The sequence below is a fragment of the Gallus gallus genome, chromosome 2, assembly GCF_016699485.2.
Source record: "Gallus gallus isolate bGalGal1 chromosome 2, bGalGal1.mat.broiler.GRCg7b, whole genome shotgun sequence".
Lineage (NCBI taxonomy): Eukaryota > Metazoa > Chordata > Aves > Galliformes > Phasianidae > Gallus > Gallus gallus.
This window is the reverse complement of record NC_052533.1, coordinates 144,395,623-144,415,174: the sequence shown is the minus strand read 5'-3', so window position 1 is coordinate 144,415,174 and position 19,552 is coordinate 144,395,623. Positions and strand designations below refer to the sequence as shown.

Sequence of the window (19,552 nt, the reverse complement as noted above, 5' to 3'; positions counted from 1 at the left end):
GACCTTTTTTCTTTTTTCTCTTTCTCTTTCTCCTTCTGAGAAAATAATGTGATAGAAATAAGCAAAGTTAATATTACTGTCAACAAGAGCACCTCTAAAGTGAAGGGTTGTAGTGGTTGTCGACTGTAGTTGGTCACCGTCTGTCTTAAGCCTTCTTTGTAGTTGAGGATTGATAGATGGCAGATGCCAATATCTGAGATCTCCAGATCTGAGACAGTGTGTGCTGCTAAGCCTGTCAATTGGCCACTTGAATAGAATCTGTAATTCAAAATCAGTGGATGCGTGAATATATCTGATATGCTGGGACAAGGCTTTTTTTTTTTTTTTTTTTAACTCAGTGTGTCATGGTCCATATGCTTCACATATTGGAGTACTAAGAAGATAAGAAACACTTGAATGAGAGAGAGACAGTGAAAGTTCTTCTGGATTCAGAGAAACTTAAGATCAGAGGAGAGAGGTTCAGTGGGGGGTTACTATATACAAAAAATCACCTTTGTTTCGAGGAATTTCATGCTATTTGTGACTGGGAGAGTAGGTTGAGAAGTACTTTGGGTGCTTGTTCTGTTCTGTAGACATTTTTAGTTACTGAGTGTATATGGCCACTCTTATTGGTGTACAGTCATACCGACTTTCCTCTGCAGAGTGTACAGTCGATAAAATTGCACCTTGGTTATGATATAAGATTCTTTGTGTTTAGATCAATTCAGCAAATCTCAGTAAATTTAGGTGAGCAGGTGTCTGCTTAGGAAAAGCACTGTATGTGTTGTCTTATGGTCCTGTTTACCAGAAAGAAAAGTAAATAAGCATTAAAAATGTGCTGTCTTAAATATTTTTGAAGATGCCACCCAGCATGGGTGAGCACGGCTACTGAGACACAGCCGTGAGCTGGCTCTTCTGATGCAGAGGATCTGAAATAGAAAGTATGTGTGTTTTGTGGTGTTGCAGTAATTATTAGCTTTTTAAAATGCTTTGAGTTCTAACCTTTGGTGCAGATCAAATTTTATTTTTGTATTGTGTTTTTATGATCATGTATTGATTCTTGCTTTAAACATTTCAAAAAAGCACTTTGAAATGAGGGGGAGCGTACAACATCGCATTGTATTTTTGAGAGAACCATTGAAAGCATATAGACACTTCTAAGCCATTTAGTTACAGTACAGTCTCCATTACGTGGAAAATGAGTAAAAACCTAATTATTCTCTCTAGTTATCAAGCTTAAGCTGCGTGTTGCACTGGCTTTTCTTTATCTTTTGAAATAGCATACGAGAAAGTAAAATAATTAAATCTGTATGACGTGGCAAATAGGGAGAGCAAGACCTGAAGCATCTGAGTAATATTGATAGTGTGTGAGTAGCATGTGATAACTCACTGTATATTTGCTGTGTAGAACAACATTCTTCATTGACGTCATTCATAAAGCTGTCATACCAACACCGCAATAGAAAGATACTTCCTTCCACAAATTTTAGAGTATCTTGCAAGCTTGCTTGACAGGGCGCATGACAAGTCTATCAAAACTGGGAGTCTCCTTTGACAAAATGCAAGACAAGTGGCAATCCTGTAAATGGAGAAGATGGAATTCTTGTATGTCAAAAGCAACTCCAGTTTTATTTACATTTCTAATATTCTTCTTATCATTTCTCCTTCTCATTTTTTCCATCCATGGGATCGAAAATATTAAAATGAGAAATAGTAAAGCGCTGCCTTTACTGCCTTTACTGTACAGTGCTTTTATAATCTTACCTAAACACTTTCCTCTCTTATCCTTCTATCTTTTCCATCATTCCATTCTTAAAGAATATGTATTTGATTAGAAAAAATAGGAACTAGAAGAATCATGAAATCATAGAATTACTCAGGTTGGAAAGGACCTCAATAATCATCAAGTCCAACCGCAGCCTAACCATAGTACCCTACCTCTAACAACCCTCTGCTAAATCATATCTCTGAGCACCACATCCAAACGGCTCTTAAACGTATCTGGGGACGGTGACTCAACCACCTTCCTGGGGAGCCTTTTCCAGTGTTTAACCACCCTTTCTGTAAAGAAGTGTTTCCTAACGTCCAACCTAAACTTACCTTGGTGTCCAACCTAAACTTAACTTGAGGCCATTTCCCTTCGTTTTGTCACCTGTCACCAGTGAGAAGAGATCTACCCTGCTCTCACTGTAAATACCTTTCAGGTACTGGAGAAGAGAGCAAAATGAAGAAATAAGGAATCCTTTTGTAACTTTTTCCCAAAATATTGAGGCTTAGTGTCAGTGAAGCAGGTGGCTCAATCCTTACCTGCAGGCTCCTGCATACTTAGAAAATCTTTTAGGTCCAACCTGAATAGGTGTTCTAGTGAAACTAGCTAAAAAGGAGCAGAGAAGCAAAAGGCAGTGATGGATTGAAGTCCATAAAAAAAAAAAAAAAACAAGCTCAAATTCTGTACTTTAATGCCTGAGGACATGGCTGGTTTATTTTTATTAATTGTGGATATATTTAGAATGGTGCTGACTTTTTTTCCATGGCATTTTCTTAGTGTAAAGTGTTGAGGTAGTAGCACATGCCAATTACAATACTTAAAAATGCATAATCATTTGCCTACATTTCAAAACCCAGCACAAATATATTCAGGTAAGAGTCGCTGTAAGTTGTGTTGATTTGGTAGAGTGTGGATGGTAGAAGAGAAGAGGGTCAGAAAGTCCTTGCTTGCTGTGTCCTGGCTGCAGCATGTTGAGTTGTACTAAACCTTCTGGAGATGGAGAGGTTTGTACATCTGGGCAAGCAGGACAAAAGGCTCGAAAGAGCTTTTTGCAACTGAGAGATAAGAAATGAGAGGAAGGACTGACTGAGAAGATGGGAATTCTGCCACCATGAAGCCAAGACCTCAGCAGCCAGAGAGACTTATGGGAATACCAAGGATCATATCATCAGGTCTCTTTGGTGATGGAGTAGACTGTATCTACACTTGTAAGTAATGGGTCCCCAGAAGTGCAGATACTTAAAGCGAGATGTCTGTGCTGTCAGTGCTTTTGAGAAGGAATGGGAGGTTTTGTTTCAGACTGTCCTGAACCTGGTACTAAGGACTTAAATGCCTAGTAGTGGATGGAATACATCTTTCTGTGTAGTGTCATGGGGTCATTGGTGTTGGAAGGGATCTCTGGAGATCATCTAGTCTAGCCCTCCTGGTGAAAGCAGCATCAGCTAGAGTAGGTTGCTCAGGGCCATGCCCATCAAGTTTTGAGTCTATCCAAGAATGGAGACCTTGCAGGCTTTTTGGGCAAACCTATTACAACGCTTGACTGTGCTCACAATAGTAAATCTGTTCCTTGTGTTTAAATGGAATTTTTCTGTATTGTGTTTGTGCACGTGGCCTTTTGTCCTTTCATTGGATTCCTCTGAGAAGTGACTAGCTCCATCCCATTGGCTATATATATGCATGGATGAGATCCCCCATGCCTTCTCTTTTTCAGCCTGAACAGTCCCAGCTCTCTCAGCGTCTGCTTCATCCTCTCCGTATGACAGATGCTCAAACCTCTGAATTATCTTCATGACCCCGAGCAGGATTTGCTCCAGTATGTCCCTATCTCTCTTGTGCTGGGGAGCCCAGCTCTGGTCACAGAACTATGCCTCATCATTCATCTTCTCATTCCTAATACAACCCTTCATAGTTCATTAGTGAAGCAGTCAAATTTGTTATGGTACAGGACTACTCCATAATGCAAGCAAATGGTTGGACTGGGTGATCTTGTGGGTCTTTTCCAACCTTGGTGATTCTATGATTCTATGATTCAAAGGCTTGGTGAGGATAAGCATGTTGACACAGAAGGATCTTCCTGATCCAAACAGCAATAATATTGAAAATACCTCTGTAAAAGACCAACAGTGGACTGCAAAGTTCAGACAAAGCCATCAAGAGGAACCAATAGAAAATGTGAAAGAAAATAATTTTAAACCTGGTTATTTTCTTCTTAAAATTTTGTATGTATTCTGGTGACTGTGGCACATTTTTAGTAGTAAATATTTTAATTATTACATATATCTTTAACTCACATTTTAGAGTAACTAGTTTGAACTTCTCATATGCTTAAGAAAAGTTAATTTCCTTTTTTAAAATACATTATACCTTCATTTTTCTCTGATGAGGATTGAATACAGATAGGCCACCTTAGGCGCACAATTATAGACCTGTTCTGCAGCTAGGGGGCTCTACCTCAGGAATAGTTGACACTTCTCCCATATTAAAGCTGTCAGGCTTTTTATATTTAAACATAGTTCTTAAGTGTCTTTATTTCAATAGGAAAAACTTCCCCTCATGTTACCTGGTAAAAAATAAATTACTAAACAGATTGTTTACCATTTGGCGTGATAAAATTAAAATGTTAGAGATGGACAAGAAGATCTTGATTCTTTATTTATTTAAAGCAGGGTGTGACACTTGTCATCTACATTCTGGAATACGTAGTCCACTAGTTATACTTCATTTTGATTGACTTTAAAATCCATTCTTGACAATTCATCTTTAAAAGAGAGAATAATACAAATTTATTGATAAACAGATTTTGACTTGAAATGCTACAGATCTTAACTATCTTCAGTGAAAACCACTGCATATTGGACTGTGGATATGTAACTTTTAATACTCAAAATTTCTTTCTGTAGGCAATTAAGTGAAGAGTCTCTAAATTGGAAGGTAACGTAGTTCATTTTTGCTTAAAAATATCAGCTGATATAATCATTTTGATAATTTAGCCTAAAAAAGGGAGTGGAGGCAAAGAGTACTTCTGACTGGCTGTGGTTGCATCCCTACTCTACGTTGGTGAGACCTCACCTGGAGTACAACATCCACATGTGGAATCCTCAGTACAGGAGAATCATGGAACGCTTATTCCAAGGATCATACTTCTGTAAGGAGAGGTAGCCAGCTAGATGTCAGTGCATTTTCTAACTAGGAAATAGACATAGACAGGGACTACACAACACCTTTCAATAGTAACTTATGGATAGAGTTCTTTGAAGAATCATTGAATCACAGAATGGTTTGGGTTGGAAGGGACCTTTAAGATCATCAAGTTCCAACTCCCCTGCTGCAGGCAGGGATACCTTCCACTAGACCAAGTTCCTCAAAGCCCCATCCAGCTTGGCCTCTTCTCAAATCATGCTTCATTTTTCTTTTCTCTAGAAAAAAGTTGGTAAAATTACTTTTCCAGACCAGTCATCAATTTTCAAATAAACTGAATGTAAAATCCATATGCACAACAGTTGTAAGGGAAAGAATTATTTTTAATGTACGTTTATATGAAACAGTCTTTCCATATAAATTGTTAAGAATTTGCAGTCATTTCCCAGCTATCTGATTTTCGTTGTTTGTCCCATAATGCTTTTATTTCAGTAGAATTTAATGGATGGTCAAGTGGAATTCACAGAAGCAAGATGGTTTTGGCTTCGGATTTCATCAAGTATGACTAACAGTTGAAAAATTCATGATTATTTGACTGTTTTAAACGGCTGAAGTTATGAGTCACTGCTGGGGAGTTTCCTGCTGCATATTTATGAAGTTCTCTGAGTGAGCTGACTCAGTGTTGTGTTTTTTTTTTTTTTTTTTTTAATTTAAATAAGCATTTGTAATCCTTTTAAATTTGTGTGAACCTCTTAGATTAGAAATCAAGTTAGCATCCCTAACAGGATTGAAATAGCAGTTTAAACATTAGGCACCAGTTGCTTACATACATATGCATTATAATCATGTATTTGTAGTCTACAGAATGTGTGTATAGAGAGATATTTATTATGTATGTAATTATTCAGGAAAACTTTTAAATTTAAGAGCTTAATTGACCACTGGGGATCCTCAGAGAGAGAAGTGCTCAGATGACAAAGTTTTCTGCTGAAATTTTGTATATCTGTGAGTAAACGTTGCGAAGTGGGGAAATGTGTTTCTATGAGTCTCTCATAAAAAGGAAAGAATCAGAGTCGGACCTTTTCCTTTTCACACGGAAAGGAGATTTGCTTTCTGGAGTGGAGTCTTCTGATTTATTGGTGTATAACAGCTTTAGATGGTTTTACAGCGCAGGTTCTAGAATTGGATTTGTCATGGTTGCTTCAGGAAAACAGTTCTGAGTTGACGGATTTATTCTCTTGATAACAGTAAGCTACTGAACTTCCAAGTGACTTTTGGTAAAGAATTTTGTTGAACGGGGAAAAAATGAAAATCTGCCACATATATTGAAGCCTTCTTTGTTTTTTTTTTTGTTTGTTTTTGTTTTTGTTTAATTTAAAATGTTATTTTCATAGGTTATATATATACTTGGTTATATATATATATTTAAATTCTTATTTTGAGCATAATTGATCTATGTGAAGAAGAATACACGCATGTCAGTAGTGGTAGAGTGATGGTTCAAGCATCAACTGCATTATAAGATCATTTTCAGAAATCAATAGTAAACACAAATGCAGACCAGTCTGACATACTGCATTCAAATTGCCAGTGACTTCTGTATTTTTGAGAGTGTACTTATGATGCCTTACATCTGCTTTAAGACTTTTGCCTTTGTGGAACCTGTGTGCTTTTGTTGTTGTAACGTAATTTGAAGTTTATGCTCAGCCTACCGGAGTGCAGGTGAGACTTGCATCAGGAAATGATGCAGGAACTTGTTCACCCAGACCAATTTTACCTGGCTGAGTTACTGCGAAATGGGATCAGTGAAGAGAGGAAATGAATTTTAGTGTCATCGCTACTTCTGATTCATATCTGCAATTATCTTCTAGTGTTTACCAAAGAGCTAAATCCCAATTCCCTATATTGAGAAAAAATATGTGAGGAGATCACATACACTGCATTTGTTAAGAGGACTGTATGTTTTAATAATGTGAGTGAATGCTTGGTTGCTTTGCATATTAGTTTTAGGATAATGTGCCCAGTGAAAGAAGCACATGTATTAGAATGGAAAGTGTTGCTGTTCTGCAAGTCTGGGACCTGTTTTCTAGCTAAACTGTGGCACATTCGATTTCTGAAGCCTTAATGCCTGGAAACAAATCTCATTATCTTTTCATTTTGTTAGTTTTTACCACCATACTGGAGTAGGAATTTGCAATACTCATTCCCGATAAAACTCATTAAATCAGTGGTAAATTTAGCTCAATAAGTTTACTGATTTTTGAAAATGATTTTGCTATTAGAGCCTCTATTTCCAACTCAAATAGCAGCTGAAAAATCTGAAGTACCAGTCTTCCATAGTTTTATGATAATGAGCTATGCTGAATAAACAGATTTGTTGATTAAGTTGTTTAAGCATTCCTGTTTTAAAACCTCTTTTTTTTTTTTTACTTGGTCCTACTTTTGAACAATCACTTAATTCATTTCATCCTTCCTAATCACAGGAATTCCTGAAAAAGTTGAGGATTGTTTAGCGCAAACATACAGAAGAATTCTTGTAAAGATGTTCCAGTGTCTCGCTATCCTCAGTAAAGAATTATTTCCTGTTATCTAGTCTAAATCTACCCTCTTCCAGTTTATAACCATTTCCCATTGTCATGTCACTACCTGCCTTTCTAAAAAGTCCTTCCCAGCTTTCCTGTAGGCCTGCCTCAAGTACTGGAAGGCCGCTATAAGGACCCCCAAAGACTTCTCCAGACCCAGCTCTCTCAGCCTGTCCTTGTACGGGAGGTGCTCCAGCCCTCTGATCATCTTCATGGCTCTCCTCTGGACCTGCTCCAACAGCTCCATGTCCTCCTTGTGTTGGGACTGGATGCTGTACTGGGGCAGAATCACCTCCCTCAACCGGCTGGACACACTTGATGCAACCGAGCCTACAGTTGGTCTTCTGGGCTGCAAGCGCACATTGCCGGCTCATGTTGAATCTTTCATCAGTCGACATCCCCATATCCTTCTCCTCAGGGCTGCTCTCAAACCATTCTCCACCCAACCTGCATCTGTGCTTGAGACTGCCCCAACCCAGGTGCAGGACCTTGCACTTGTCCTTGTTTAACTTCATGAAGTTGGCATGGGCCCATTTCTCAAGCCTGTCCAGGTCCCTCTGGATGGCATCCCTTCGCTCTAGCTGTTGGCTGCACTGCTCAGCTTGGTGTTGTCTGCAAACTTGCTGAGGGTGCACTCAATCCCGCTATCCATATTGCCTGCAAAGATGTTAACACCGGTCCCAGCACTGATCCCCGAGAAGAGCCACTTGTCGCCAGTCTCCACTTGAACATTGAGCTGTTGACTGGTACTCTCTGAGTGCAACCATCCAGCCAATTTCTCTAGTTCTTTATCCAGTGAGTGGCCCATCCATCAGATCCATTTTTCTTCAATTTGGCTAACAGGATGTCATACAGGACAGTGTCAAATGCTTTGCTTAAGTTCAGGTAGACTATGTCAGTTGCTCTTCCTTTACCCACTGATGCTGTAACTCCATCATAAAAGGCCACCAAGTTTGTCAGGCATGACTTGCCATTGGTAAAGCCATGTTGGTTGCCACCAGTCACCTCGTCTTTATTTTCTATGTGCCTTAGTATGTTATCATTAGCACATATAGTATGACAGAAATGTAGCAACAGATTCAATAATATTAAGGTATGCATTCTGGAGTATTAAAACATTTTTTATGAAAGCTTATGAAAGGCAGTCTTAGTTAGCAGATCTGTCAGAATTTTGAAGCATGGGCTGGGCCCATGAACAAAGGGAAAATTCATACTGCTAAGGTTGATTCCTAAAGTCTCATAAAAAGGCTCTTTGAGAGAAACAAATATTCTGCAAGATAAAAGTAAAGGTATCCTCACAAGTCAAGAGCTTGTTAAGGGTAGGATAAAGAGTCCATTTACCCACTAAAAGGTGATTTCCAGCATATTTCCAGGGATCATTATTTTCCCTTTGTCATTCAGCATGGTCATAAAGAATATCTGGGTGTTAGGGTGTTCAGGAGTGCATCACAGGTTATCAAGGGTAGCATATATGAAGACCAACTTCTAAAGTTGACAGAATTATTCTGTGATAGAGATAGACTGTTAAAATTTGAAGAAAAGATCTGCATCACGTGGGCATTATAAGGGAATTCACATGGAGACAATGCAAGTCTTAATTCCAAATACGCAGTGATGGGGTCTGAATTAGTCATGACGATTCAGGACAGAGATCTTGGAAGTATGAGATTGTCTGTGACAATGTGAGCTAAATTTCTAAAAGCAGTGGGAAAAGGCAGATAGAATGTAAGGAATAACCTAAAGGAATGGAGAGCAGAATAAAAAATGTATTTTGAATTTACCCCACTCCTTATGCAGTCTAATTATCTTCTCTGACAAAGGGCATGGTAAAAGTAGAAGGATCGGAGAAGAGATGGATTAGTGATGAGGAGGTGGTGTTACCCAGAGCCCTGAGGTTGTTGCAGCCCATTCAAGCTTGCTGTTGTATTGGCCCCTTGCTGGAGCAGGAAACCCACATCCACACTTGAAAACTCTCACAGTTGGTACAGCGTTCTACAGATCTCATTTGCTTAGCCCAAAATGCACACTGAAAGTTAATACTTGATTTCTGGGTCTGCATTAGCAAAAATGTGGATGGCAATTAAAAGTGCAGTGTGCTCTCTCTTAGTAATGTGAGAGAGAACCTGTTGTGGGTGAGTAGCAACTTAGCTCAATTGTGTCATTCTTAACTAGGGAGCCAGTTGTGCAGCCCTTGTTTTTCTTCTTTTGCTGATGCTCATTCTGGGGCTCTGCCTGTTTTTATGCTATCTTGGATTTCATTTATATTTTTATGATACATGGGGTATTTCTGTTGGATACGTGTTCTTTGCTGTCTTTGTTGTACCCGAGAGTTGATTATATCCACCTCTCACAGGTGTGTTCTTTCAGTGGAGTACTGCTTACTTTTGGGGACCCTGCTGAAAATGACCAGGCTTCAGTGAGGAAATGCATTTGGTGGAGTACTGTAGATTCTTTACAGAAACTGACATGTTACATAGACGTTCCTGTAAGAATCAGGCTGTTGTTGGTCTTCACATAGAAAATATTTCCCTTTCAAAGGGTGTATGTGTGGAGAAGTTGTTCATCCCTACATGTGCTCTCCTTTGTACCTTCCTACTTCAGAATCAGGATTTGGTGTCAGAGAGGTCACTGCAGAACATGTGCGATGACTCACCTCTCCATTCCGTTAAGGCCTTCAAGAACAGCGAGCAGTTTCCTAGTGCGTGTTTTTCTGAGAGCTTCTGCAGTTTAGCATCAGTAGACTCATAGCTCTTGACGGGAATGTTCCACGTGAAAGTTACTCTAATTTAAATGATTTCTAGTTTCTTATCTGTACCATAACCAAGGAGGTGCTGTGATAGCTGTGGGCAGTCCTGCTTGCATATAGGTTGACAGAGGTAAAACTGTTGAGGCAGTTATAAGCATACATCAGTCACTTGAGTGTTTGGCTGCAATATTACTGCCCTGGAGGACTGGATGCGATTTGCCTATAATCAGAAAGAACAGATTTATCTGATTAATACTACAAGAAAAAGTATATATTTCCTGAATGTTCCCAGAGGGGAACTAAACTCTAGAAATAATGCTTTAAACTCTTATCTTTCTTTCTCTGATCTTTTAAAGCAAAAACTGGTGTTATAGCTAAAAAATGCGTGCAAAATAACTTGTGAATGTATGGCAGAAACAACAGATTAGAAAGTGCACAGTTAAACGTGAGATGAATGCTCATCAATAAACGATGATTAAATATTGTATTTGATTTGTCAGTCTACGTATCTGTTTCTTAGAATGACCTTTGATTCACCCTGCTAGTTAATGCAGAATGACTGCAGTGTGCCTGCCTTGAAACTTAACATTATTCTGCTCACATCTCCATTCTCATTATAAACGTGACTATTTTTAGCTAGCACAGATTCAGAATATGCCTTGTAAGCTTAATGGGGGATTTATTGAGCTCCTGTGTGTATTCACTAGAGATTCCTTGCTGAAGCTTACTGGTTTAGGATTGGGGAGGGGAAGAATGTACTATTTTAATTCCCGGCATATGCCAGCAGGAGCTATATTTAGCTTCAGCTGCTTGCCATTGTGCTATTTCTACAAAGGGATGCAGCAGTTTCATTGTTCAGGGGCTTAACTAGACATAAATGTAGATGGATGAGCTCGATGAACATTGCTGTACTGCAGAAATTGCTGCTGAAAGTCAATGTGTATGCAGTAGGTGTACTTGAGTAAAACCATGGTAGAGCATGAACATAAGTTAGTTATATAAATTTGCCTAATTAACACATGCAAAAGAAAATTATACTTATTTTGCTTTAGACTTACGTAGTAGTGTAACTAACAGCAATTTGGGCTTAGTTTGCTTTTATACATGCAAAGATCTGATTTACTACAGTGGCATAATTTATTTCATTGCTTATCAGTTACTAAGAATTTTATCATAGCTTTTCTGATTGCCCTGCATATGTGTAATGGAATGCGTGGAAAAAAAAGAGTATGGAGAATGCTTCCTGCTGTTCTGTCCTACAGGATGATTACATATGCAGTACAAGATGATTACATATGCACATCCTTTTTATAATGTACTGGGGATCTGGCTATCAATTATACTCTTTGATGCTTTAAAGAACAGCATTTATTGGGAGAGCCACCTTTTCCTTTTCGGGGAACATTAAGAATTCTAACTTGATCATTTAAGTATTCCAGTAGATTCAGAATTGCTTTTCATAGTTTACATTCAGAAAAATCAGTAAGTAGTTCCTATCCTTTCATGACTCTGATTTCTCCATAAAGATGAAGAATTTTTGTTTTTTCAGCTAAAAAAAAAAAAAAGAATATTTTCTGTCATCTAGAAAATAGAGAAAAATATCAAGAAAGAAAGACAGAATCTGTATTTTCTGAATCAAAAAATCAGCCATGCTAGCTGTAAGCTTAAGACAAATATTCTCCAGTAAGAGAGCAAGCAACAGACAACATTATTTCTTCAGAGCTGCATGACATCACTGTGCAATTATTGCATTGGTTGTTTCAATTTGGCCATTCAATTTGTGATAAAACGTAGTTTTTATAGTGTATTCCACAGGTAGAAAAAATTTACATATGTTTGCTAATATATTCCACTTATTATCTTCAGTTTGTGTCCTTGACCTTTCAATAGCCTCAGAATCGCACATGATGCTGGCCTTGTTTCCTGAAGGTACCAAGAGGGACTAAATTATTTGTGGTTTTGGAATAGTACTCAGCTTGAGATTAGCGTTATGAGGTAAAGACTTAATGCTGCCCACAAACTCCACTTCTTCTCCTAGATTTCCTTTCAATGCAGGTATTTCAAGTAGAGGGAGATCTGAGTGGTTGAGGGAATAGTGTATATTCCTGCATGGAAAAAGCATGCAAGATCACCTGTTATTTCTCCCAACGCCACTGTTAAGCCTGACTTTTAGATCTTCTTTCCCCTTTGTCAGTTTTGCTGATTTAAATTAATTTCACTAACCAAATCAGTACATAGACGGAAGTATATACTTCCTGGATGTGATCTTACTTGAGGGTTCCAGGACTGATTTTTTTCATCAGACCAGGTCTAATCCTGGTCTTTGTACTGAGTAACTAGTCAGGGACTGGGAGTTTGATGTGTTTGGGTCTCATCTTCCTTGTTTTCAGCAGTGTAGGCATCTAGGCATTGTTTACTTCTCAGTGCTCACGTTCTCAGCTTTTTCTGCTGAAGATTCAGCTGTGTTGAGCATACTACTTTTCTGTGTGAATTGTGTTACTGGAGCAGCATTTTGCACGTGCTTGGATGAAGTGTGCCAACATGGCAGCCCTGAGCTGAGCTCAGCCTCAGAAGCTGAGGGAGCCCATGAAAGAGAAGAAGCCACAAGGGAGCCATGGAAGGGCAGAGCTGGGAGCTACCACCAGCTCTGCATCGCCACATGGTTGGTGTTGAGGACATGGGATGCCTCTGATCACACTTCTGGCTGGCCAGCTCTTTGCTTATTTATTTACCAGCTTATTTATTGCAGGTTTATCTGCTTCTATTGAAAAGAACATCATTAATTGGAGAAACTTTATTTCTCAATGCTACTGCCAGTAAATCTAATTATACACAAAAAATTCTTAAGCAGCTGAAATTTTCGTTTTTAGGAATTAATAGTCTAAGAAAAAGTAAGCAACAACCAGCAAACAGAAAACAAAAGGCATCCAAAAAGCTCAGAAAAGGGGATAGACGTGAGGAAGAGTGGCTAAGCACTCATGCATGCATACTCTCCTTCTGGAGCAGGTCCTAGCAATGCATGTGTTAATTTGGATGAGAAGCTGGAGACCAGGGGCATGATGGGATTTGGGATGAAAACATATTTACCACTGGGCATGTAATTTGATTTAAAAAAGAAGGTATATTTGAAGATTACACACCTAGAATATGTTACTTTTCAAATGTCAAGCCCTAATCCCGTGAGAAATTATGCTCATTACTAAGAGTTGTTTTTCTATAAGCAGCTCAGGAACTAAAATGGAAAGAACATTACATTCTGAATTTAAATATTTTTAGTCTCCTCATGCTGCCTTTTAACAATGTTAATGGATAGCCTATGATGTTACATTCCGATATTTCTTCACGATTATTGCAGGCAGTATCTGCAGAGTTTCAGGAGCAAACTGCCTGTAGCTAAGTACTGGCATTTCATCTTCTATTAAATGCTAAGATCTGCATCGTGTCATTTTTGCTATTCTAAGGGAATTATAAAATGCAGTGTATGTGAGCCTTTGTTTGAAAGTATGACTTTTTAATGTAATTATGTAAAACACTGAAACACAACTTGAAGGTATACTGTGTAAGTTTGTGGATGACACTACATTGGGAGGAGCTGTCGTCTCCTTCCAGAGTAATTTCAGGCCATGAAGAAAGGTCTTGACAAACTGGTGTGCTGGGCAATCACCAACTGCATGAAGTTTCACAAGAACAACTATATGAACCTGTACCTGGGATAGGACAAGCCTGGATGTACGTATAGACTAGAGGATGAGAGGATGAAGGCTTTCTCCTGTGGAAAGGCATCAGGGGATTCTGGTTGATGGCAAGTTGAATCTGGGTCAGCAGGGTGCCCTGGCACAGTCTGTGGTCTGTGTAGGTTCTGCAAGGCATCTGGAGTAACCATACAGGGATATATAGTCTGGGATTGTAGCATTCGGCTGCTGCTTCTCTGGAGGGGCTGTGGGAGAGAACAGTAAATTGTTTTAAATTGCAGCTGTGTAAGCTTATGAAAGTGGAGGATTTTTGTTCTGTCGTGGAGACAGAAAATCAATCTTAGATATTGGATGTGGGGTCCTTCCCAAGGTGTGTGTGTGTGTGTGTGTAGAAAGTTGTAAAGGAGGTTTGATTTTTTTTTTTCCACGTTTTGTTCATATTATAGGAATTCTAAGGAATGAAACTTTCTCTGATTGCCTTATAACACTGGAAAAAAATGTTTTCCTCAATCATGCCCCTCCTCTGTGCATACATATACACTCCCAATATATAGTCTGCCTGGAGCTGTACCTTTCTGTGTATGTATATTCATAGTGGAGTGGAGAAGCTGGCTGCCCATGGTCTGGATGGGTGTACGCTCCACTGGGTGAAGCACTGGCTGGATGTCCCGGCCCAAAGAGTTGTGGTCAATGGAGTTGAATCCAGTTGGCGGCCGGTCACGAGCCGTGTCCCCCAAGGTTCAGTGCTGGGGCCACTTCTGTTTAATATCTTCATTGATGATCTTGATGAGGGGATTGAGTGCACCCTCAGTAAGTTTGTAGATGACACCAAGCTGGAAGGGAGTGTTGATCTGCCAGAGGGGAGAAGGGCACTACAGAGGGACCTGGGTAGACTGGATTGATGGGCCAAGGTTAACGGTATGAGTTTCAATAGGGCCGAGTGTCGGGTCCTGCATTTTGGTCACAACAACCCCAGGCAACCTAAAGGCTTGGGGAGGAGTGGCTGGAAAGCTGCCTGATGGAAAGGGACCTTGGTGTACTGTTGGACAGCTGGCTGAATAAGAGCCAGCAGTGTGCCCAGGTGGCCAAGAAGGCCAATGGCATCCTGACTTGTATCAGGAACGGTGTGGTGAGCAGGACTAGGGAAGTCATCCTGCCCCTGTACTCAGCATTGGTGAGGCCTCACCTCGAGTACTGTGTTTAGTTTTGGGCACCTCAGTACAAGAAGAACATGGAGGTACTGGAGCAGGTCCAGAGAACGACAGCGAGGCTAGTGAAGGGCTTGGAAAATCAGCCCTATGAGGAGAGGTTGAGGGAGCTGGGGCTCTTTAGTCTGGGGAAGAGGAGGGTTGAGGGAAGACCTTTTTACTCTCTTCCAGTACCTGAAATGTGTTTACAGTGAGAACGGGGTAGGTCTCTTCTCACTGGTGACAGGTGACAAAATGAGGGGAAATGGCCTCAAGTTGCACCAAGGCAAGTTTAGGTTGGATGTTAGGAAACACTTCTTTACAGAAAGGGTGGTTAGCACTGGAATAGGTTCCCCAGGGAGGTGGATGAGTCACCATCCCTGAATGTGTTTAAGAGCCGTTTGGATGTGGTGCTCAGAGATATGATTTAGTGGAGGGTTGTTAGAGGTAAGGTACTATGGTTAGGCTGCAGTTGGACTTGATGATCTTTGAGGTCCTTTCCAACCTGAATAATTATATGATTCTATGATAGGAACCCTGCTCCATTATCACAGCTGGTGAGAGTGCAGGGTTCAGTGCTCTGAAGTTCTTGCATTCAGAATCTGTTTGCCACCAATTAGGTTTTATATTTGGAGTGGGAAGAAGACCGTTAAGTCTTTTGCTGTTCTCTCATCTGGGATGTGAGGCATATTTAGGGCCATCAGCCAGTTTGACAGTTTTTTCTCTCCAGGAGAGACCAAGAATTATGATGCCTTTGCACTCTCTTGCTTATCAATGTATGTATTTTGTAGCCCTTTTTTTGAGCATTTTCATTTAGTGTTGGATGTTAGGAAGGATTTTGCATGTGCAGTGACAGTGCTTCATGACCTTTCTAACATTTACTTATATTTACTTGTAATTCAATGGGTCTGGGCTTAATCGAGCAGTCTTGTGCCACGATCGTATGTAGGACGAAGCATGGAACAACACCTCAGTAGCTTTACAATGCAAGGAACTTTGAATATTGCAGCACTACTATGGAGCTTACATACTTGGAGATTTCACAGAAAATCTGATGAGAATTGAAGTGCATTCTTACATTGGAACACGTCCCTGTACAAGAGATACCTGTACTTGAGGAGTCTAGCTCTAATTTTTATTAAGTAGTCCAGATGGTTAATTAGAGTCAAGTGTGTTTTGAATGGGTTTGTGCTTTTTTATTTTTGTATTTAATATCAATTAGCTCTCCTGACATATATTAAACTTGAGTTCATTAGCTACAAATTAGGAATTGACATAAACAGAGTTGATGGCTTTGTCCAAAATAGCCAGTGGATAGATTTGTTTGTATTCTCAGGTGACTCTTATGAATCTTATTGAAAGCAAATTAAGAAGTGGAGTTACTTCACATTGCTTAAAAGCAATCTGGAAATGTGCAATATTGTGCACATGCCACTGAACTGTTGCTTTAGTATCTTTGATATTCTTTAAATCCCTGGACTGTGCGTATTTTAAGGAATGGATTTTCAGTATTTCTGTTCTTCCGAAACAAAACGGTATATTTTTTTTCCATGTCATTCATTTCCTAAATTGTTCCTTAGAGCTTATAAATAATATATACTTTTTTTTTTTTTTTTTTTTTCTTAGATTAAGGTGTTGCCTTGGAGTTTGTGGGTTTTCTTTCTTTCTTTTTTTGGATGTTTGTTTTTAGAGGGGACGTGTTCTAATTCTTTATAGAATAAACAAAAGCTAATGAGTGAGTAAAAAGACAGTATTTCTAAATGCTTTTTAGAAACTGCTGTAATTGTTGACATAGAATTCTGGTAATTAATGTCCATGCCAGAGTAGTGTCCGTATCCTTGCTCTGAGATTGGCAATTGCAGGTGCCTGGGGACTCGAATAAGAGCAGAGAAAGAATCCATCAAGACTTCCCAAATTTTTGCCTTGCTTCAAGCAAATTATCCTTCAGGAGTGTAATAAAAGGAGAGGTGGCGTATAGTCACTTTGGGTGAACCAAAGGTTTCTTCTGAGCTTGAGCTTTGAAGATGACATGGAGACTTATGCTGGGAAGCTTCACACAGGCTGTTTATTAAGTAAAAAAGACACAAAGCCCAAAAGTTCCAACAAAGAAATAAAGGTTCAGTGCTAATTAGTGTAATGAGTCTGTAAGACTAATGATAATAATCATTATTTTTAATAATGCTAACCAGTTATGTTCTGTGAAGTGCATATCAAGGTAAGACAAGGTTCATGTATTGTATCTGGTCAACAGTGTTGTTGTAGTCTGCTAGTTAATGGAGATGAGTGTATGCTTACAGTATAGAAACCAGATATTTCTACTTTTCTGTTGTTGTTCGGTGTCAGTCTACAGTAAAAAAATTATGTTTCTCTTTTAATTACAAATGTAATGTAGTGATGAATATTTTTAAAAGAGTGAAAGAGCTTCTCATTTAATAACCTAGAAACTCTTCTAAGCAAAAATAAGCTCTTTTCTGTGTTAAATGTTAAATGAGGAGGAATTATGTCCACCGGACTTCATTCTCCACTTGTAAGTTTGAAAGGATTAAGGAAGAAAAGCAACTTAAGGGTGCAGTCAATTGATTCCCTTTTTTTCTACAGGTAACAGAATAGGTGTGTTAGGAAGGCCAACTCAAATTCTTGATGGCATAGAAACGTTGTTGCTACCACTTCTATGATTTTAATTGTACTTTTGAAATGCACAGTAACGACACACACTAATTACTAATAAGTAATTTACTTCTATTTCTCCAGACACTGGAAGCCATTCTGTATTTTAAATACTCCGGTGGCCCAGGACATGTTGAAGGATATTACCGGAACCTTTCACTAGGTCTTCATGTAGAAGTAGAGCCTTCTGTTTTCTTTACACGTGTCAGCACCCTTCCAGCAACCAGGTAAGCCTGATTTTGATTCCTTTATGTGTGACTCATCGTTACATTGGCTGTAAACTAAAAAGAATGCTCAAAACTTTCAGTAATCACCAGCAGCGTGTTGGCAAAGAATTCTGTGAACCCGTTTTCAAAATTCCTCCACTGTAGGAATTTAACCTTGTTTAACTGCAGAATATAATTAAAGCAATCCATGTTCACTGGAAAATTTCTGAGTTTCGAATATTATTTCAGTAAGGTTTACTCTACCAATGACAGAGTACGTCCTGTTTATTATAATACTACTTTCTGTATCTCTCCACTGTTGTCGTATATTCTGCATCACGTTCTTTTGCGTTTATCTAGCAGACTCCTACAAAAATGTGTGCGTAAGTGATTGTCATTGAATGTAAGGAATAAATCGTAACCATTCTCTCCTTCAGTGGTTTCTCTCTCATTAGTGACAGAGTGGTTTCCCTTGTGCTAATGAGTTTTAAAAAAATCATAGCAACAGCTGATTGTTCTCAAATGCCCTAATTACTAAAATTTGATTCATCAGCTGAGCACAATCAGTTGTAATACGTAATTGTTTTGCTATGAACTGCCTTTATTTGCTGCTAAATGCGCAGTTCATATTCTGTATATTTTAAACTGTTGCTTTGTATACTGCTTAAGTAAAACAGTTTTTACAAAAATGTGTTCTGTAATTTAATGATTTTAGTGATTCTTAATCAATTAATTACATGTCTACACGTAAATTTACCTATACCAGTCATTAAATAATCTAACTTGTTTAAATCTTTGGGATGCATTAAATGTCTGCAAGTTCCAGAGGTGACCACTGAATATCTCTCACCAAAAAATGAATAACCATGCTTGCCTTTGTTGGGTAGAGAGACTGAAGGTGGCCTTGCTTTCAATGCATAATTACCTCTGGGGTACAAATACAAAGAAGTAGGAAATGTTTTTTATACAGCTGTTACAAAGTGGGTAGAAACTGAATGAAGCAATGGACAGTGGTCATGGCACCCCATGGCAATCGTCATAGCCCTAAGCTGCTGGAGTTCAAGGAGCATTTGGGCAGTGCTCACAGATGTGTCTTGGATTTGGGGTGGTCCTGTTTGTAGCCAGGAGTTGGACTACATGATCCCTGTTTAGCCCTTCCAACCTAGGATATTCTGTAGTTCTGTTTATTTTGGAAATCCTCTTCTAGTACCCAAAAGTAGCAGGATTATTGAAAAGTGCATTATGGGAGCAAGCTTTTGTTTTATTTTTAAGTTTGAAATTATTTTGTTGCATTTCTACTATTGCATTTCTATAACACTGCTTTGAGAGTTGAGAGTTGAGAGTGAACTTAATTGTTCAAGAGATTCATATTGGTCCTAAGACTTGTTCCAGCGGTAAATTTCATAAAGAAAACCCAAAAGTAGACTGGAAAGGCCTACTAGTCTGTGTGATGTTGGTGCCATACTTCATTTTTCAAAGGGAAGAAATGAGTCACCACTGTCGTACTATTGCAGAAATGTCTAAGGATGGATGAACCCCACCTCAGCTTACAAAGCACAAAATGTTTCTTTGGTTCCTGTGAACCAA

General features: G+C 39.0%; 1 protein-coding gene across 8 annotated transcripts in view; it reads left to right on the top strand.

Moving 5' to 3' along the window:
• TRAPPC9 (trafficking protein particle complex 9) overlaps nucleotides 1–19,552 on the top strand; it is a 474,624-nt gene that overhangs the window by 134,693 nt on the left and 320,379 nt on the right. For all 8 annotated transcript variants that reach the window (XM_015283239.4, XM_004940062.5, XM_040690620.2 and 5 more), the window contains one exon: nucleotides 17,844–17,986. In XM_015283239.4, the coding sequence (XP_015138725.1) occupies nucleotides 17,844–17,986 (143 nt within the window). The remainder of the gene's footprint in view (nucleotides 1–17,843; nucleotides 17,987–19,552) is intronic.